This window comes from Myxine glutinosa, chromosome 6 (genome assembly GCF_964187855.1).
Source record: "Myxine glutinosa chromosome 6, kmMyxGlut1.1, whole genome shotgun sequence".
Classification (NCBI taxonomy): Eukaryota; Metazoa; Chordata; class Myxini; order Myxiniformes; family Myxinidae; genus Myxine; species Myxine glutinosa.
Window position 1 is genome coordinate 43,289,103 of NC_136266.1, and position 22,229 is coordinate 43,311,331.

The 22,229-nt window shown below is 42.3% G+C and overlaps 1 protein-coding gene across 1 annotated transcript in view; it reads right to left on the minus strand.

The window, feature by feature from the left end:
• LOC137416518 (ephrin-A2) overlaps positions 1–22,229 on the minus strand; it is a 339,219-nt gene that overhangs the window by 103,544 nt on the left and 213,446 nt on the right. Inside the window, exon 2 of the mRNA XM_068102132.2 lies at positions 8,098–8,387. Within this exon, the coding sequence (XP_067958233.1) occupies positions 8,098–8,387 (290 nt within the window). The remainder of the gene's footprint in view (positions 1–8,097; positions 8,388–22,229) is intronic.

A 22,229-nucleotide genomic window follows, 5' to 3' on the forward strand; every position in this document is an offset into this window, starting at 1 on the left:
GCTCAGGTGTGCCAAGGAAGGACTTCGCACGATGGAGGATGCCCAGTCGGCGACTGGCTTTGGAGGCCAGATTTGAAATGTGGTTTTCGCAAGAAAGATCATGGCAGATAGTGAGACCCAAAAGCTTGAGTGACAGAACTTCTTGGAGAGGATTATTCAGAAAGTGGATTGGAGGAAAATGTTCTTTGGAAATAATGCACATTGAATGTAGCAAACACTCCCTGGTCCTCATATCACCTGTACGATCAACTCTTTCATCCCGTCCTAAAACGTCCATTTTTACTTCAATCGTGATGGCCTTCCTCTGTATTTGGCTTGCACTACCAACCTTGCTACTCCACGGACGCTTTCCAGTCATGATTGCAAGGGTTACGCTTATTACGGCGGCACAATTCACGCGCAAAATGAGAAACACATCACTACATGCACGATGCTGACATGAAGGTTTTCCAGAAACTAAGGGAGGGAAAGGCAATCTAGCTGGAATCCTGGTGTTATCGCGAACATTTTTTCATGTTATTTAGTGCGAAAATTTAATCGCAGCGTTATTCACTCGCTCGAGTCACGTAATTCCAAAAAATATGGTATAAATGACAGGTGCGCACTACTCCAAAAATGCGCAAATACAACACACATAAAACGCGAGCTTAACATACAGGAACTGGAATATACGCCATTAACAGTGTGGTGACGTCACACGCCAGGAAATGGTAGTATGTTTTTTCAATTTAAATCGTATGCTTTTTCAAAGTAGCATTCAATTTGAAACATATTCTTTATTTAAACGTATTGCAATGTGTACACTTTTAAAAAATCTTCCTTGGTCATTATAGCCCCGTCTAATTGTGAGCTTGGCACCATTGGAGCCATTCTTAACCCGGCCGTGAAGAGTCTTTCTATACCGTATTTATATTGTGCAAATGTCCACGTCATAAAAGTGACTAATTAAGAGTAAGTATTGTGGATCACTGATGATTATTTTGTAATAACATGGCAACATGTTTGATGAAGATATAGAAAGGTTGAAAGTAAGGTTGCATATCACGACAACATATGAGTTTTTTTTTTTTTTTTTTTTTTTTTTTTTTTTGTATACAAGGTCGAGGCTCGTGAAAGAGCGAACATTAATCACACAGAAAGACAAACCGACACATAAAACATATAACATAGGGAGCGGTAGACAAGATGGGGAGAGAGGGGGAAGGACACAAACACAACATTTGAGAGCAGGGACCGAGAGACATGGAGACATCGAGAGATCTGAGAGAGGGCGAGGGCTTTGGGGGGGGGGGGCGTGGGAAGGGGGCGGTGGGAGAGGTATAAAACATATGGACACTGCCAGGACTTCCAGGAAAGAAGTTGGAATTTCAAACAAGGTGGATCTGGGGTGAATTAGCGGGGGTAGAAAAGATCAAGGTTTTGGATGGGGGAAGATAAGAGATGGTGGTGAACAGCTGTTTTAAAGACCTGGAGGGAGGAGTGGGATTGAAGGGAGTGAGGGAGTTTGTTCCAGAGGCGGGAGAAAAGAGGAATGAAAGAGTGAAGGTGAGCAGAGAGCCGAGATTTCGGCAGTTTAACCATCAGAGGGTTGCTGGCAGATCTTGTGCGACCTGTAGGAATATTTGGGGGACAGAGCACAGAGAGAGCTGGGGGTGCAAGGCCGGAGAGGAGTCGGTAGAAGACAGAAAGACCACCTACCTGCCTGCGGTGAGTGAGTGAAAGGCCCTCAGAGATAGCTTCATCGCGGGAGATTCCAATAATTCTGAAAGCTTTGGTTTCAACAGCGTGAAGCCGAACTAGGTGTGAGGCAGGAGCACCGGCCCATAGGGGAGAACAGTATTCCATTGAGCTGCGGATGAAAGCCTTGTATGTGGTGAGGAGCTCAGGTGTGCCGAGGAAGGACTTCGCACGACGGAGGATGCCCAGTCGGCGACTGGCTTTGGAGGCCAGCTTGGAAATGTGGTTTTCCCAAGAAAGATCATGGCAGATAGTGAGACCCAAAATCTTGAGCGACAGAACTTCTTGGAGAGGATTGTTGAGAAAGTAGATGGGAGGGTTGTCCAGTCGATCTTTTCGGAGAGACATAGTAAGAGTGTGAGATTTGTCAGGATTGAAAGACATGTTCCACTTGTTTGACCAGTCTGTGATTTTGTCCAGGTCTTCAGAGAGTGAGGAGGCAGCAGACTGCCGATCTGAGGGAAGAGGAATGGAGCGGCAGAGAGTGGAGTCATCAGCAAAGAGATAGAGAGGATTTTCGAGAGAGTCAGAGAGATCATTGATGAAGACCAGAAAAAGCACGGGGCCCAGAACACTGCCTTGGGGAACTCCAGCCTGAACAGGAAGAGGAGATGAGAGAAACCCATTCAGGGCCACACGTTGACGACGACTAGAGAGGAAGTCCGCCAGCCATGCGTGGAGATTTCCATGGATACCAAAGGAGGAGAGTTTGGTGAGCAGAGCGGGGTGCCAGACCGTGTCGAAGGCACGTGATATGTCGAGGGAGACAGCTCTAATTTCCTGTTTGGCATTGAGGACCTCCATCCATTGTTGAGACAGCAGAAGCAGCATGTCCAGAGTAGAGTGACCTGGTCTGAAACCAAATTGATGATCAGAGATCAAGCCATTGGAGAAGAGGAAAGATTTCATATCCGAAGCAATGATGGATTCCATGACTTTGCTGATAATTGGGAGAAGGCTGATTGGTCTGTAGTTGCTAGGATCTGTTTTTGCACCTTTTTTGTGCAAAGCGGTGATGTTGGCTGATTTCCAAGCAGATGGCAGTTGACCTTGAGCAAAAGAGAGGGTGAAGAGAACAGAGAGAGGGTGAGATAGAGCAGCAGAGCAGGATTTTAGGACCCGTGGGCTGATGCCGTCGGGTCCAGTTGCAGAATCAGAGTCGAGGGTTGACAGAAACTTTTCCACCTTGTCAGGAGGAAAGGACACGGAGTCCAGGAGCAGCAGGGTACGACTGGGTATGGTGGGTACAGAGAGGGATGGGTTTGGGACACAAGATTTAGAGGCAAACACAGAGTTGAGGCATTCAGCTTTTTCACGTGCGGAGTCAGCTGTGTAGCCGTTTGAGGTAAGGGAGGGGATGGAGGGGGAACAAACACCAGAAACGGATTTGACCAGACGCCACCAGGATTTGGAAGAGGGAGACAGATAAGAGAGTTCGGTCTTGAGAACGGAGAGATATTGTTTCCTGGCTCTCCTGAGGGTGGACACACACTTGTTTCGGGCTTTGTGAAAGGAAATGAGATTTCCTTCCGTTGGATTTGCTTTCCAGGAGACGAAGGCAAGTTGTTTCTGGGCAACAGCCTCACCACAAGATTCTGTGTACCATGGACGGGAGGAAGGGTATGACAACTGAAGACGAGATGGGATAAATCTGTGCATGAGAGAGAGCAATTTACTTTGGAAGAATTCCCAGGATGAGTTGATGTCAGAGGTGGTAGAGATGGGAGACCAGTCCAAATGATTGATGGCTGCTTGAAGACCGTGCCAGTTGGCCTGAGTGAAATGCCAGACTCGTCGACGCTGAGCAGGCTCCCTGAGGATGGTCAGAGAGATGTCCACTTTAACAAGGACATGATCAGATGATCCGATCGGAGCAGAAGAAGAGCAGCAGACATTTTCAGGGAAGTTAGTCATAACCAAGTCCAGAAGAGAAGATGTTCCGTTGACTGAGATCCGGGTCGGGAAATTGACAGATTGTGTCAGTCCCAGTGAGTCGCAGAAGTCCTTTGCTGAGGAGCCATGGCTGGTGAGAGAGGTACCCACACCCAGCCAACTGGCATGATGACAGTTGAAATCACCACATATGAGGAAGAGAGAGTTGGGATGAGTAGATAGAAGTTGGTCCATATCATCAGACAGCGAGATGTAGATGGAGTCATCACTGTTTGGTGGACGGTACAACACACATATGAACAAGAGGTGTGAGCGAAGGGGAAGCCGTAGCCAGAGGTATTCCTGGGGGTGAGGTGGAGAGAGTGCAGTGCAGGGCGAGTGAGGAAGAGAGTTTTTGATAAAGATAGCAACCCCGCCTCCAGGACGAGGCTCAGGTCTATCATACCGGAGGAGGGAGTAGCCCGGGAGAGATACTATGGAATCAGAGACATCATAAAGGAGGAAAGTTTCTGTTAAGCAGATCACGTCTGGTTTGACAGAAGCAACCTGTATGGAGAGATCAGTTAAGTTTGAACGAAGGCCCCGGATGTTTGAGGTCCATACCGTTAATGAAGAGGAAGGGGGAGCATCAGATACAGAACAGGGGGGAGGAGGGGTAGGGTAAGATGTGGAAGAGGTGGAAGAGGTAGGGAGAGCTGTTGAAGGTGTGTCAGAGATTTCAGAATAGCTCGGAGAAAGGGAAGGATGGGGCGGACAAAAGGTTTGATGGTGATTGGGTGAGCCACAATGAGGTGTTATTTGAGGAGGGGGAAGAGCGAGGCAGAAGGTTGGGGGAGATGGAGGTGAGAGTTTGAAGGGGGAAGAAGCGGGGAGGATGCTTTGAGGAGGGGGAGTGAGAGGGGGGAAATTGAGAAGCAATGAGGGTGGGGAGATTTGAAGGGGAGGGGTGAGGGGGAAGTTTGGGAGGGAAGGGGCAAGGGGAGGGATTTGAAAGGGATGGGATATGGGGGAGATTTTGAGGGGAGGGGTGAGACAGGAGTCTAGGAGGGGAGGGGCGAGGGGGCGTCTTGGCGGGGAGGGGTGAGGGGGTCGTTTAGGAGGGAGGGGGCAAGGGGGGAGATTTGAAAGGGATGGGTGATGGGGAAGATTTGGAGGGGAGGGGTGATGGGGAAGATTTGGAGGGGAGGGGTTATGGGGAAGATTTGGAGGGGAGGGGTGAGATTGGATTTTTGAAAGTGTACGATTTATGGGAAACGAACATTTATTGCAAAATGAGTTGCTTGTGACCTTCGAGTTAAAAATACGTTTAAGGACGCTGGATGGAGGATGGAGTGCAGGAGAGTTTAGGGAATGTAGAAAAAAGGCACTATAGGAGATGGATATTTTTTTGGGGATGAATTGATTTGGTGAGCAAGTCGAAAGCAGCCTTTTAAAGAAGAAGAAGAAAAAGGTGTTATAAAATATGACGGAATACATAACTTGAGGGGAAAGTGTAAACATTGAAGGTTAATGAGTGAAAACTATCTGGGGAAATGGGGGAGAAACACGTGGTCGAAGAACGAACGAACGAATAAGAATGAATAAACGAATGATAACAGAGAAGGAAAATGTTTTGTTTGTTTTTTTGTTTGTTTTTTTTGAGTTGAGATTTACACAAGGAAGTAGGCTATGGGTGAAAAGCCTGGGAATACAGAGAACGAAAGTTATTGGATCACAAAAGACGGACCGCTGAGAGAAAAACAAAGCCTCAAGGTTGTACAGTGCACACTGTACAAGGCCTCAAGACACGACACGGCAAACAGACGATCAATTTATGAAAGATAAACACCGAGAAACAACCAAAGTTGCACACAATAACTTCACACACCGAAAGATAAATACAGTTTCGACAAAATACAATTGTGAACAGACTTAACTTCTAAAAACGTGGAGACCGTGTGGAGCTTCGAAAATCCCTGCCGCCGTCTCCAAGATCTCGCGAGATCTTATTTAATCATGCATATTATGAGAAAATAATTCGACTCATTCTTCATCATGTGTGTCTTGTGTTGTTGTTGACCAGTTATTATATATGTCAATGGAGAAAAACATATAAAAGAGTTGTATGGGAATAAATGCTCGTCCTTCTTGTCATATGCAGCACGTGGCTGCTGGCTGCATCATTGTTCAGCTCCATGATGCAGTTGCCCTTGTAGGTTATGGGAGGTAATGTGTTCAGGATGTAGGCAATAATTCACCTATCTTAGGATCTATAATGTCCACCAACTTAGGCTAGCAGATGCGACATCTAAAGGATGGTGCACTTTGTGATGCAACACCCTGACCGTGGTGGTTCGCCAATCCTAAAGTTTATAGTCGGGCAGAAAATAAAACCCGGACTAAACAGTTCAAAGGTAAGAGCACCACCTTTGCACCATCCTGTTAGAAGAAACAAACATCAATATATTCTTCTTATAAGCTCATACATATCAGAGAAATCCTGCCTCTGCATATGTTCAATGGATACCAATCCATATGATATACAATAGGCAGGGATGCTGTATGGGATGGAAAAGTTGGCCAAAAGTGTTGGGACAAATGACCTTTCCTGCTCATCACTTGTATTTTTTATTGAGATGTAATGAGAAACTTTTGTATAGCTCAAACTCATTCTGTATTGATCTGTCTTTCTAAGGAAAACCATGGCCTACTCTAAAGCAGGAAATCCAGGACTGTTGCTTGTATGTAGACAGTTCAGGATTCAAAGAATTGTATTTTTCATTTATCAAAGCCCACACTGATGTACATTTATTCATATACAGTACAGGGAAAATATACATCTATATTTTTTGTCACTTGCTGAAAATCCATGTTTATGAGTTAGATTTGTAAAATTCGTCTCATGAACACTTTACTTGATATTTAATGTTTCTCTGTAAATTAGGCATTCTCTGCTGAAGGAAGACCAACCGGTTCCAGAAAGACGGGCCAGAACAATTATCCCCCACCCATCGGGCAACATTACAAGATGGGAATAATTGAGGGCGTTAATGAAGAAGAAGAATAAGGAGATCAAACCCTTATCTGAAGGAAACTAGAGAGGTTCCAGGGAACCTGAACTCAACTGGTCTATATCAATATGGTTAGAATATGGATAATAGAACCACAAACTATTTAGTTTATATGTGCTAAAAATATATGACAAAAATTGATTTTCAATATGGCCGCCCTGCCACGCCCATTTTTGGGCGTGCCACGCCCAAATGCAATCCCAAACTAGTTTATGTCTTAAAGATGCTGCATAACAAGTTTCATCAAATTTCATCAATATTTGTGACTTTTAGAGCGTAGACGTCGAATTGTTTACAGACAACAGACAGACAGACAGACAGACAGACGACAGACGGACGACGGACGACGGACACTGGGTGTCGACAAAGACTCAGCTGGACATAGTCCAGTTGAGTTAACAAGTTCAACCACCTCCATTTGTGACAACTATTGCTTCTTAAAAAGTGTGAATGCATCATACAGATCTTACTGTCGGCCAATGAGAGATGTTCTTTCAACACCTTTGTTTGAGCAATGAAAAACATGATCAATGGCGGCAGATTACTATTAGCAGCAAGTACGTAGGCAAAGATACACAATTTTGTTTTCAATAAAACAAGGTGTTTGGATGAATGGATACCAATATAAGACCATGATGTATGTATAGATGTGACACATGAGATATAAGAGTAAAGTGGGGTAACTGCACCTCCCTTCCCCCTGTATAGATGAGCTTTTAAAACGTCCAGTGTCGTGAACAAAAGGACTCCAGCGGATGGGGGCCTCAAAACCCCCCACCAAGGACATCTATACAGGTGAAAAAAGGCTCGTCTTTATTTAAACCTTAAAAAAGGCTAAAATTTTGTCAACTGAGACGACAGTTAAGTCACGACAGTGAAGTAGGAAGAAAGGAAGAAGATTGGCAGTTTTGAAATATGGAGTTGGAGAAGAATGTTAAAAATTCCATGGATTGCAGGAAGAACAAACAAATCAGTGCTTGAAGAAATTACTCCACCATGTACATTAGAAGTACTGATGTGAAAACAGAAACTGTCATACTTTGGACATATGGATGTAGAAAAGGAAAGTCTGGAGAAGTCAACCGTGCTGAGTAAGATTGAGGGAAGAAGAGGAAGAAACAGACCGTGTATGTGCTGGATGGATGAGGTAGAGGCTGTAACCAAGTTGTCTCTGCCAGAGCTTCGGGAAACAGTGCAGGATATGGATGTTTGGAAAATTTGATCATGAATGTCACCAGAAGTCGGACCCGACTTGACGGAACTAGCCAACTAGCTTAGACACAATTGTCAAGTTTCTAACAATTTGATTCCTATCGAAAGGCAACGAGTTGAGCTAAAAGATTCTACAACACTTGTATTGATTAACAGTGCCAGAATATGCATGAAAAATAATTTAGGAAATTATGACAGTACTCACAAATGTAGTAGTACTCATTGCCTGGTAGAAATTCGAATCCGAGCGAAAACGGCGTGAAGCGCAGGTACTTTTCAGAGAACTTGAGTGGCCCACTTGCAGCGAAAGGCTTGTTGCATTCCCAGCGCACGAAGCCGCTGGTGTGGTCACATGCCAGGTAGCCATCAAAATTGACAAGGTAGAGTGAATAATGCTCGACGGATGCCCGGTTGGCTGGCCTAATGTAGTGAGGACAGAAAATGTCCAGGTAATCATTCAGCTGCACACGTAGGTTGTACTCGTCGCTCTGAAACCTGCAGAGACACAATGGACAACAGAATGATTAAAAAGGAGTTTTATGCGCAAACAAAATCAATAAAGAGGAACCAATGCTATACAAGGTACAATGACTCATTAACAGCTTCTTATTCTTTTGTGGGAAGCACATGGATGTGAACAGCATCATTTGCTGAGGAACACGGCTTTCCCTGAATCAGTGCCCCCCATAGATTAGAGCAGGAATTTGGACTTTTGCAAAGGTGCAGCGATATCTCACCTACTCTTCTAGGACACTGGTGTGATCTTTAATTCCCACCAACTAAAGCTGGCAGACGAGATACCCAGTTTAACATCAATCTAAGTGATGGCACACGCATTGATGCCTCGCCCTGCTTACGAGGATGAGAGTTTATAGCTGGCCTGGCATTCAAACCCAAGCTAGACAGCTTAGAGGTCATATTGGTACCTGTGGTAAGGTGTGTGTGCATACGTCTGGGTTATCTTGCCAACGTCATTGACAGCTGTGATGCAGCGAGTGAAAATTGTACAATTACTATCAAAGTGACGTCTTTCCTTTGTATTTTCATCTTGCATCGCCAAAGAAGGTAACCCCTTTAATTGTTGATTATATTCATCTCTCGCATATGTTTGATGTATTCCAGGTGGATGTGGGCTCCCTTAGGGAAAATGATAAAAGTCAGAAAATCCAATATGGCCACCACAGAATCGAGCAAATCAACTTGTGTTCATATTTTCACAATACAAAGGCATAAACATGATTAAAATGTCCTTCTATGTTTTCCGACATAAGGAATCTGATGCCACCATTATCTATTTGAAAACTTTACATGTGGTCCGAGGCTTGTAGTGGCGCTGCTGCACACAAACACATGGACATACATGACACAACACAAGACTGTGAGACAAGACAAATGCAGCCATTGAGCTAGGGGAAGTGCCATCACTTCCGGGGGTACTCTGGGTACCATGGACATCACAGTAGTGGTGCCGCTTCTCTCACCACACTCAGCAGGGCATTTCCTATAAGGAGGAATTTCCTCCACAACCTATGGGGATTATCCATACTCATCTATCTATAATTCCAGTAATCTCTGTCTGTCTGTCTGTACGTTTGTTTGTCTGTGACCGCTGTTTCTCGACAACCACGGGTCCGATATACTTTTAACTTGCCAGGTATATTGCTGGGGACCCGAGGATGTGCCTTTTCAAGGTTTCATATTAATCGGACAATTACTTACCGAGCTATGTCCAAAAAACGATTCAACCAATCAGAGAGCAGCGAACGATCGCGTGTGCCGAACGTGGCGGGCACACTCTGCCTCGGATGGCACATTTGAGAGCGTATTCATTTATTTCACGTTTGCAAACTATGTTGGCGTTAAACTATGTTTTACAACTAATAAAAACGAATTTGCGTTTCATTCGCTTTCCTGCGCGTTTGTGCACGCGATGGCGATTTCTTTACCAAACTCCGGAAGCCGTTCGCTTTGGACCAAACCATTGCATGTAAATAGAGGGGGGGGATTGTCACCACTCGCAAGCCGTTCGCTTTGGACCAAACCATTTCATGTAAATAGAGGGGGCGGGGGGGGATATAATTTTAGATATAGATATAGTACGGGCATGCCCTAGTCCTTTTAAATGCTGAACGTTAAGCAAGGAAGCAGCACGTACCATCTAAAAAGTCTTTGGTATTAGTCTGGCAACCTGAGGGGCGTTTTTTTAAACTATACTCGGTGGTGTAATCGTCCTCTCTGAGCATCCTCTCTGAGCCCGGGAGGTCGGCGGTTCAAACCACGGCCGAGTCATATAGTCCGGCAGTCAGACCACTATTTTTGGGTGAAGTGTATTAGCGTCCACACAAACTTTTTTTTTGCTGTTTTATGACCTTTGAACCCCCCAGACCAAGATTCCGTGGGTGCCACCCTGGCACCCTTGAGCATTTTTTTTTTACAAAAGATATTAATATGTAAATTAGCTGGCACCAATATATCAATTACTAATTTAGTTTATATCATGGTAAGTTCTTAAAGCGTGGTGTTGGCTTAGCGGTTAGGGTGCCGGCTTGGGATCCTAGGATCCTGGGTTTGAATCCTGGTCAATCGCTGAATTAACACCAGGGGGGTTGATTCAGCTTGTCATCCTTCCGAGGTCAACAAATTGAGTACCAGTTCACTGGTAATTCCCTGTGTGTCGCAAGAGGCGACTAACAGGGTTGGCGGCAGGAAGGGCATCCGGCCATAAAACATTGCTTCAAAAATGGGACCACGGTGCCCGAAAAAGGCCAACCCCTGCTCTGTGGGGAAAAATGGCCTCTAAAGGTGGTTCATGGTCAGTTCTTAACCAACCTTCACAGAGAAGGTGTCCATATCCACATTTTCAGGATCTATGATTCTTATAAAACAATTAAATTTACAATCCTACTTCAATTTACTCTGTTGATATGCAACTTAGGCTGCAGACTGCCTGATTTCATCTTTCTTGAGCCATCTGATGGTGCCGCTCACTTGTGTTTCAAGACAGCAAGCTGCTTGCCTGGTATTCAATGTGAGGGAATGGGTTGATGACCTGCCATTTAGTGAAGATATCTCAGTGTCAAAATTGTCTGATACAACTTGAACTAACCCGTGCTTTATATCTGCTATTCCTTGCTGAGTGAGATCATTAGCGGAAGCTACAGCAGCTGACTTCCTAAAATGAAGGACTTCGTCATAGCTGCATGTGACATGGTAGTCATACATGTAGGACAGTAATTGTTTTGGGCCTCTCATAAACACATCCAGTGCAATCCGAAGATTGGTTCGTTCACCATTGACCATGTAGTCAGGTTCACTATGTCAATAAATTATATTTCGTTCAAAATCATGGTAGATTAGCAAACCTATACATTTTTGGAAAGGTTATAGCATAAGGAAACTAAAAATCAATGTTTACATTTGGAGAGATACCTGTATGGCGGCCATTTTGGATTTTCAAAATGGCCACCGTAAAATACATATTTTGTTCTATTTCTGCCTCTAATTACCCTAAAAACTTAAAAATATACTAAACCTATATTTTCAGGGACAAGGAATCCAATGAAAGTATCACATTAGTGCTATGGGGAATGGTAAGACACGAATCAAAGGTTTTGAATTGCAAAATACTGTCTTTATATTCGCGATAAGTTGCATAATCAAATACATGTTATCATTTTGTACAGGCAGTTAATAACATCAAAATGTGTCACAATAATTCATATCACCAAACATACACAGGCAGTCAGCAAAATCATATATACACATGCAGTCAGTATAACTTCACATCTACACTGGCAGTCAATGACAAAATATACACAGGCAGTCAATGGCATCAAACATACACGATTACAGAATATGCCATTTAGAGTTCGTCATCACTGTCCTGTGTGTCGTATCCGACAATATAGTCCGCATCGTTTTCACAGTCCGTTCCACACAAGCGAAGGTCGGTCAAATTGATTGGCAAATCGAATTGGTCGAATGGTTGATCGAATCGAATTCGATGAATCGAATCGATCGAATTGGTCGAATGGTCGAATTGGTCGAATGGAATTGGTCGATTGGTCGAATTGGTCGAATCGAATTGGTCGGAATTGGCAAATGTAAACATTGATTTTCAGATTTTCCATGTAATAACGTTTCCAAAAATGTATAGGTTTGCTAATCTACCATGATTTTGAACGAAAAAACATAGTGAACCTGACTAATGCTTGTGATTACCTTCGCAAAAGCGGAAGGTTATGTTTTGATCACTGTGTATTTATTTGTATGTCTGTGTGTGTGTATGTTAATCGCATAACTCAAAAAGTATTCAACCGAATTGCATGAAATTTGGTGGGATGATTGGTTATTATACGGGACACATTTGATTAGATTTTGGGAAACAGATTTGCTCAAATTCTGACTATTTTTAACTCGATCGTATTTCACTCAAAGTTATTAGCGACTGAAGAAGAAGATGTCCATCCAGGACGTCATCACTATAACGCGATCTCCCGCGATCATTTCAACCTCAAAAAAAATTATAATTGCAGATTTGACAATAGATGAGGCATATTAACAAACGAATGAAACAGATTTGCTCAAATTCTGACTATTTTTAACTCGATCGTATTTCACTCAAAGTTATGCGCGACTGAAGAAGAAGATGTCCATCCAGGACGTCATCACTATAACGCAATCTCCCGCGATCATTTCAACCTCAAAAAAAATTATAATTGCAGATTTGTCAAGAGATGAGGCATATTAACAAACGAATGAAACAGATTTGCTCAAATTCTGACTATTTTTAACTCGATCGTATTTCACATAAAGTTTGAGGTACTAAAGAAGAAGAAGATTCGTTTAGCTTCTCAGATAAAATAAATAATTCTGTCTGCAATTTCAGGTTAATTACCTTCGCAAAAGCGGAAGGTTATGTTTTGATCGCTGTGTATTTATTACCTTCGCAAAAGCGGAAGGTTATGTTTTGATCGCTGTGTATTTTTTGTATGTCTGTGTGTGTGTGTGTGTGTGTATGTTATTCGCATAACTCAAAAAGTATTCAACCGAATTGCATGAAATTTGGTGGGATGATTGGTTATTATACGGGACACATTTGATTAGATTTTGGGAGCAATCGGGTCAAAGGTCAAGGTCAAGGTCACGAAAAGGTCAAAATCGTATTTTTACCATAGCGCGGTCAATTTTTATCCAATTGGCATGCAACTAATGCCAAAATGTTCAGAATTCAATGCCCGATCTTGTGATATACGACATGACCCAGTGAAGACATTACCCTTGTTAGCGGTTGGGGGTCAAAGGTCAGGGGGGTCACGACCTTGCAAAATGTGCGTTTTTTGTCATAACTCGGTCAATTCTTATCCGATTTGCATGAAATCAGCACCAAACTGTTCACTGTTCTGTTCCCTACACTCCCATGCCAAGTACAGAACAGTAGCTGCGGCGAAGGTATGCGCTCTACCGAGTGCCCGTTCTAGTTATCTTTGGAATCAACAAAGCTGTCTGGCAAGGATCTGTCTAATTTTGGAGAAATTTTAGCCAATAATGTTTGCAGTGTGCTTGAGCCAGATTCGGCAGCCATGAATGACTTTGTCCATGTGGGTATTGTAGCATGATTTATCACGTCCTGAACGATTGCCTTGCACTCTTTTGCTACTTGCTTGGATACTTTGCCAATACTTCGAGGGATTTCATTCTCATCATCTTTGACAATCTTTGACATCTTTGACAATCTTGAACATTTTAGCAGTGTTAGGTTTGAATGCGATAATACTTCTTGAAACCTGATGAGGATAGCTTAAGAAGTTTACCTGCAATGTGACGATGTAGCTCATCAACCAGACGTTCCCTACCTATAGCGGGGGAGGAACATGTCATAAAACACAAGAATCGTGCACTTTGTGATACCTTTTTGAAATTTGGCATGATGATAGGGCAGGTCATGAAATTTTCAAAAACCACTGGCTACAAGTTGGCACACCCCTCTGATGGCCGGTAGCTGCAAAATTCAAAATGTCCACCAATAGGTACGAAACGGACAATATCTCAGCTTCTACTGATCATCTATCTATCTATAATTCCAGTAATCTCTGTGTGTGTGTGTGTCTGTGTGTGTGTGTGTGTGTGTGTGTGTTTGTCTGTGACCGCTGTTTCTCGACAACTACCGGTCCGATATACTTGAAACTTGCCAGGTATATTGCTGGGGACCTGAGGATGTGCCTTTTCAAGGTTTCATATTAATCGGACAAGTAGTTACCGAGCTATGGCGATTTAGCCGTTCGCCGTTCGCTTTGGCTTTGCGAATGGACCAAACCATTTCATGTAAATAGAGGGGGGGGGGGGGGGGTTCTGTGGTCGTTGCGAATGGACCAAACCATTTCATGTAAATAGAGGGGGGGGGTTCTGTGGTCGTTACTGCCACGTGGTTTCAAAGTTTTTTTTTGTTGTTGTTGTTTGCACGCATGCTTTTTTGCACGCACGTACGGGCACCCACGTACGGGCACGTCCTAGTCTATCTATAATTCCAGTAATCTCTGTGTGTGTGTCTGTGTGTTTGTCTGTGTGTTTGTCTGTGTGTTTGTCTGTGACCGCTGTTTCTCGACAACCACGGGTCCGATATACTTGAAACTTGCCAGATATATTGCTGGGGACCTGAGGATGTGCCTTTTCAAGGTTTCATATTAATCGGAGAAGTAGTTACCGAGCTATGGCGATTTATTTACCAACCGTTCGCTTTGGCTTTGCGAATGGACCAAACCATTTCATGTAAATAGAGGGGGGGGGGGGGGGTTCTACCGTACTCGCAAGCCGTTCGCTTTGGCTTTGCGAATGGACCAAACCATTTCATGTAAATAGAGGGGGGGGGGTTCTGTGGTCGTTACTGCCACGTGGTTTCAAAGTTTTTTTTTGTTGTTGTTGTTTGCACGCATGTTTTTTTGCACCCACGTACGGGCACGCCCTAGTATATCTAAGTGTAATACCACTTTTTCCATGTTTTCGAAGTACAGATAATCCATTTTTAAAGAGCGTTTTAGGATTTGAGATCAATTTAAAGGTTACAGAGGAAATATCAAAAATAAACTAAACCGCCTCTCACATCCAGGAGGGGTGTACCAACTTGTAGCCAGTGGTTTTTGAAAATCCCGTGCCCGGCCCAAACATCGTACCAAATTTCAAAAAGGTGTCACAAAGTGCACGATTCCGACATGTTCCTCCCCCGCTACTAATGTATAACCAGAATGACTTGTAAATTCTTCGAATAATTCAATTGAGTTCCACATGCGATCTTTCTCAATCCACATTGTCTTGATCATCTGCCCTTGTGCCAAGTCTATCTCATCTTGAGTTGCCACCATCTCATGCTCATCTTGCATTGATTTCCTGTTTACAAAGATCCAAATCATGCAATCCCTGTGGTATCGAGCTTCCACTGCATGTAAGTCACTCAGTGCACCTTGCACTCGAAGTCTCACCTCATTTGCCCCGTCATCTCCTCGGACATCACGCTTCTCAAGTAAATGAGGTTTGTAAGGTTTACCATGATGCTCCGAATGGGTAGACCACACATGTAAGCAGGTGTTCACCTCTCTGGGTTTCTCTCATCTTTAATGAGCTGACACAAGTTCCAACAGTCTCTCCTCCTCCCCCCCCCCCCCCCCCCCCACAAATCTTCCCTTTTTTAATTGCAAGGAGATGAAGATGTCCATGTCATTTTGTAAATATCATGTACAGTATAAATAACAAGAATCATTTACCGTGCAATGTAGTCACAATCGGCGACAAAATCTGGTAGTGGGCCAATTGGCAAACACACATTTAAAGTGCTATTAATACATGGAACAGTGTGATTGGGAACCACACATTTATGCGCTATTAAAAGATGAACTCAACACCTCTCGTACATGTCATCCTCCACCACGGTTGTATCAGAACAAGCTGATTCATCACATGGTCACAGATTGTTTAACCACAATATGGGGCCGTTCAAAAATTATGTAACGCTATCTTTTTTTAGAGGGGCGCACACCATGTGTGCCAGTTTGATTGAACCTTACTAATAATTTTTAGTCGACAGTGATTTGATTTTTCAGGGTACCTCATCGTAACACTCGACCCAAACAAAGGCAATGGAATTATGACGCACCAAACCCGAGCAGTGTATAATCAGCATAGGCCTACAGATCTCTTAGGCCAACTAGAAAACCAATATGGCGGCCATATTATTTTGTCTGGGTGTCATGGTGGGTGGAGTCGAGCAACAAATGTGGGTGGGTTCTAGCAGCTGTCCAACCAATGGGTGCACATTTCAAAACGACTCCAACAAGAACCACAAGAACCACAAGAACCACAACAGCAACAACAACAGCAACAGCAACAACAACCATGCGGAGCCCTTGTTGACCTCCAACACATTGTAGGTAAAAATTCCAATATATGAAAACCATTGTTGTCAGCCATTTCATGGCATGTGCATTGTCTGAACAAACATTTTAACAATAAATCTGAAAACACACCAATGTCCAATTAATTTCCCAGCTTAACTTGATACAAAGATATGATATTACATGCATATTGGTTGCCATTTTCACAATCTGCATAGTATCACATAATTGCACCTGTGGTTTAACAATAAACTATATGATGCTGTTGATTCTCCACATCTGTAAACATAGAAAAATTATTTTGGTCATGATCTTATGTTATCTGCTTGATGAATTTGAGATTATAGTAATTTTCCTCTTCGTTGGCACGCGGCAGCCATTTAGAGCAAACTAGCTGGAATCCTGTGGTAAAATACCATGATAGAAAAAGAAACAAATAGGACGCTTTTTATATTTTCCCTGATTGAACAAACTGGAAATTTAAAAAGAAAAATCACATTTCTTAACAGCAGATATCGCAGCACAACTTTGGTTCATATTGCTACCTGATATCATTTTACAAAATGAAAGTATCGATGTTTGGGTTTTTTCTGCTACATTAGTTCATTTTACACAATTAAAGTACCGATCATTGGTTCATATTGGTACCTTGTATCATTTAACACAATATGAAAGTACCGATCTTCGGTTCATATTGGTACCTTGAATCATTTTACACAATGAAAGTACCAATCCTTGGTTTATATCGATAGCTTCGTTCGTTTTATACAATTAAAGTACCGATCATTGGTTCATATTGGTACCTTGGATCATTTTACACAATGAAAGTACCAATCCACTGTTCATGTTTGATTCCAAAATTTCCTGACCGGGGGAGGGGGGACACCCCCTTATCAGACCCTCCATCCCTTTCCCAGACCTTCCCACCAACCCCAGACCCATCATCTCCCCCCAGGCCTTCAACCCCACCTACTCAGACTATCACCCCGTGCTCCCCGACCCCCACACCCCATCCGCCCAACAACCCCCAGACACTCCCAAACCACATACACCTCCCCAACCTTCCAGCCCCCAACTCCGGTCTGACGCTCCCTTACCTCACAACGTGGGTCCCTTCAATTCTCCCGCATTTTCTCTCTCAATGTTGACAACGATGCAAATGACTTAATCAGGACAATTAGTGATGGCACAGATATCACCCCACATCCGGTGTGGTGATTGCTTGGGCTCGATCCGCCATTTGTGTGTCAGGTGCGAGACAGTGCCAGGGCATCACATAGCCAGCTCAGAAGATCCCCGAATCACGGTGGCGCCTGCCTCGGTAACTTGCTTTGAACAAACCATTAAAAGTAAATAATAATAATAAAGGTTTTTCACAATGCAGCCACGAGATTCTCCAAATTACTCGGACAAAGACCTTTTAATCATGAATGACGGGTTTTCTGGTGTGGTCCCTGTTGAGTGTTTAAAGAGAAAATCGGCAGAAACAGATGGCTGCCTCTATCACTCCAAAAAAAAAAAAATAATAACCCGTACAGCATTATTATTATTCACACAAGTTTTTAACTGATGGTTTTGAATGCAGCAGAATGTTGAGTCATGTGGTCCAACCGCTATTCTGCAGTCTAAGGCACGACCGACGTCACTTCCTCTTTACCATTTGCCAAATTGAGGCAGTATTATAATTTTCCCATAGGTTTGGATTAATTTGAAGCAACTTTTACTTTATGATTATGAATTTTCCATAAGTGTGGATTTATTTGAAACAATATTGACATAATTTATCGTCTCTGTGGATCATTTCCATGTTTCAGGGGGGAACAGACAGATAGCATTAGCCTATTAAATACGCTGTATGGAGTTTTGTGAAATTCCAAAATCATCATATTTCTTAACAGAATATATATATATTTTAATTCGGGAGCATTCGATGCATCAGTCTGTTGCCTTGGAAACAGACCAGGTGGAATTTTTGGTCTGAATAAAAAGATTTTATCATTTTCCCGTCGGTTTGGATTAATTTTAAGCCACTTTTGCTGAATGTATTTTTCTCTCCGAGGAGAGTTTCTGTGGTTCAGGTTGGGACAGGCAGACACACAGATGGCATTAGCCTAATATATATATATATTATATATATATATTAGGCATTAGGAGTGCCATATATATATATATTATTGTGCAGCGTCTGTCCTGTCCTGTGTTGTGTTGTCACTGAACTAGTTTCTCAAACTTTTGTGAAATCGTACCAAACTTCTGGTATGCACATCTCTCACGTCGGTATGTCCTAAGCGTATTATTATATGCCCTTCAATTGTTTATAAAATGTGATATCACGTATATTACAAATACATTTGTGCAAAATAATTGTTTGAATTATGATTGGTTTAAACCATGACAAAACGGCAACTCGGGTACAGTCATTTATCTATATATCGACACATCTGGGCGGTGTCTGTGTTGTCACTTAACGACTCCCTCAAACTTTTGTTTCCGTGGTAGTGAAGTGTTTTTAATAACGTTGTGGTGGTTTTGAATCACGTGGTGGTGAGGTGTTTTGAATTACTTGGTGGTGAGGTGTATTTAAATGACGTGGGGGTGAGGTGTTTTAATATCACATGGTGGTGAGGTGTTTTTAAATCACATGGTGGTGAGGTGTTTTGAATTACTTGGTGGTGAGGTGTTTTGAATTACTTGGTGGTGAGGTGTATTTAAATGACGTGGGGGTGAGGTGTTTTAATATCACATGGTGGTGAGGTGTTTTTAAATCACATGGTGGTGAGGTGTTTTGAATTACGTCGTGGTGACGTGTTTTGAATTACGTGGTGGTGAGGTGTTTTTAATTAGGTGGTGGTGAGGTGTTTTGAATTAGTTGGTGATGAGGTGTTTTGAATTATGTGGTGGTGAGATGTTTTGAATTACTTGGTGGTGAGGTGTATTTAAATGACGTGGTTGTGAGGTATTTTTAAATCACATGGTGTTGAGGTGTTTTGAATTACGTGGTGGTGAGGTATTTATAATTACGTGGTGGTGAGGTATTTATAATTACGTGGTGGTGAGGTGTTTTTAATTAAGTGGTGGTGAGGTGTTTTGAATTAGTTGGTGATGAGGTGTTTTGAATTACTTGGTGGTGACGTGTTTTTAATTAGGTGGTGGTGGTGAGGTGTTTTTAAATCACATGGTGGTGAGGTGTTTTGAATTACGTGGTGGTGAGGTGTTTTGAATTACGTGGTGGTGAGGTGTTTTTAATTACGTGGTGATGAGGTGTTTTGAATTATGTGGTGGTGAGATGTTTTGAATTACTTGGTGGTGAGGTGTATTTAAATGACGTGGGGGTGAGGTGTTTTAATATCACATGGTGGTGAGGTGTTTTTAAATCACATGGTGGTGAGGTGTTTTGAATTACGTGGTGGTGAGGTGTTTTGAATTACGTGGTGGTGAGGTGTTTTTAATTAGGTGGTGGTGAGGTATTTTGAATTAGTTGGTGATGAGGTGTTTTGAATTATGTGGTGGTGAGATGTTTTGAATTACTTGGTGGTGAGGTGTATTTAAATGACGTGGTGGTGAGGTGTTTTTAAATCACATGGTGTTGAGGTGTTTTGAATTACGTGGTGGTGAGGTATTTATAATTACGTGGTGGTGAGGTATTTATAATTACGTGGTGGTGAGGTGTTTTTAATTAAGTGGTGGTGAGGTGTTTTGAATTAGTTGGTGATGAGGTGTTTTGAATTACTTGGTGGTGACGTGTTTTTAATTAGGTGGTGGTGAGGTGTTTTTAAATCACATGGTGGTGAGGTGTTTTAATATCACATGGTGGTGAGGTGTTTTTAAATCACATGGTGTTGAGGTGTTTTGAATTACGTGGTGGTGAGGTATTTATAATTACGTGGTGGTGAGGTATTTATAATTACGTGGTGGTGAGGTGTTTTTAATTAAGTGGTGGTGAGGTGTTTTGAATTAGTTGGTGATGAGGTGTTTTGAATTACTTGGTGGTGAGGTGTTTTTAAATGACGTGGTGGTGAGGTGTTTTTAATTTCGTGGCTGTGAGGTGTTTTTATTACGTGTTTTATGGCTGTGAGGTGTTTTTATAACGTGTTTTATGGCTGTGAGGTGTTTTTATTACGTGTTTTATGGCTGTGAGGTGTTTTTATTTTGGTGGTGGTGAGGTGTTTTTATTACGTGTTTTATGGCTGTGAGGTGTTTTTATTTTGGTGGTGGTGAGGTGTTTTTATTACGTGTTTTATGGCTGTGAGGTGTTTTTATTACGTGTTTTATGGCTGAGTGGTGTTTTTATTACGTGTTTTATGGCTGTGAGGTGTTTTTATTTTGGTGGTGGTGAGGTGTTTTTATTACGTGTTTTATGGCTGTGAGGCGTTTTTATTACGTGTTTTATGGCTGTGAGGTGTTTTTATTTTGGTGGTGGTGAGGTGTTTTTATTACGTGTTTTATGGCTGTGAGGCGTTTTTATTACGTGTTTTATGGCTGTGAGGTGTTTTTATTACGTGTTTTATGGCTGTGAGGTGTTTTTATTACGTGTTTTATGGCTGTGAGGCGTTTTTATTACGTGTTTTATGGCTGTGAGGCGTTTTTATTACGTGTTTTATGGCTGTGAGGTGTTTTTATTTTGGTGGTGGTGAGGTGTTTTTATTACGTGTTTTATGGCTGTGAGGTGTTTTTATTACGTGTTTTATGGCTGAGTGGTGTTTTTATTACGTGTTTTATGGCTGTGAGGTGTTTTTATTTTGGTGGTGGTGAGGCGTCTTTATTACGTGTTTTATGGCTGAGTGGTGTTTTTATTACGTGTTTTATGGCTGTGAGGTGTTTTTATTTTGGTGGTGGTGAGGTGTTTTTATTACGTGTTTTATGGCTGTGAGGTGTTTTTATTTTGGTGGTGGTGAGGTGTTTTTATTACGTGTTTTATGGCTGTGAGGTGTTTTTATTTTGGTGGTGGTGAGGTGTTTTTATTACGTGTTTTATGGCTGTGAGTTGTTTTTATTACGTGTTTTATGGCTGTGAGGCGTTTTTATTACGTGTTTTATGGCTGTGAGGTGTTTTTATTACGTGTTTTATGGCTGTGAGGTGTTTTTATTTTGGTGGTGGTGAGGCGTTTTTATTACGTGTTTTATGGCTGTGAGGTGTTTTTAATTTCGTTGTGGTGAGGTGTTTTTATTACGTGTTTTATGGCTGTGAGGTGTTTTTATTACGTGTTTTATGGCTGTGAGGTGTTTTTATTACGTGCTTGATGGCTGTGAGGTGTTTTTATGACGTGTTTTATGGCTGTGAGGCGTTTTTATTACGTGTTTTATGGCTGTGCGGTGTTTTTATTACGTGTTTTATGGCTGTGAGGTGTTTTTATTTTGGTGGTGGTGAGGCGTCTTTATTACGTGTTTTATGGCTGTGAGGTGTTTTTATTACGTGTTTTATGGCTGTGAGGCGTTTTTATTACGTGTTTTATGGCTGTGAGGCGTTTTTATTACGTGTTTTATGGCTGTGAGGTGTTTTTATTACGTGTTTTATGGCTGTGAGGTGTTTTTATTTTGGTTGTGGTGAGGCGTTTTTATTACGTGTTTTATGGCTGTGAGGTGTTTTTAATTTCGTTGTGGTGAGGTGTTTTTATTACGTGTTTTATGGCTGTGAGGTGTTTTTATTACGTGTTTTATGGCTGTGAGGTGTTTTTATTACTTGCTTGATGGCTGTGAGGTGTTTTTATTACGTGTTTTATGGCTGTGAGGTGTTTTTATTACGTGTTTTATGGCTGTGAGGTGTTTTTATTTTGGTGGTGGTGAGGCGTCTTTATTACGTGTTTTATGGCTGTGAGGTGTTTTTAATTTCGTTGTGGTGAGGTGTTTTTATTACGTGTTTTATGGCTGTGAGGTGTTTTTATTACGTGTTTTATGGCTGTGAGGTGTTTTTATTACGTGTTTTATGGCTGTGAGGTGTTTTTATTTTGGTGGTG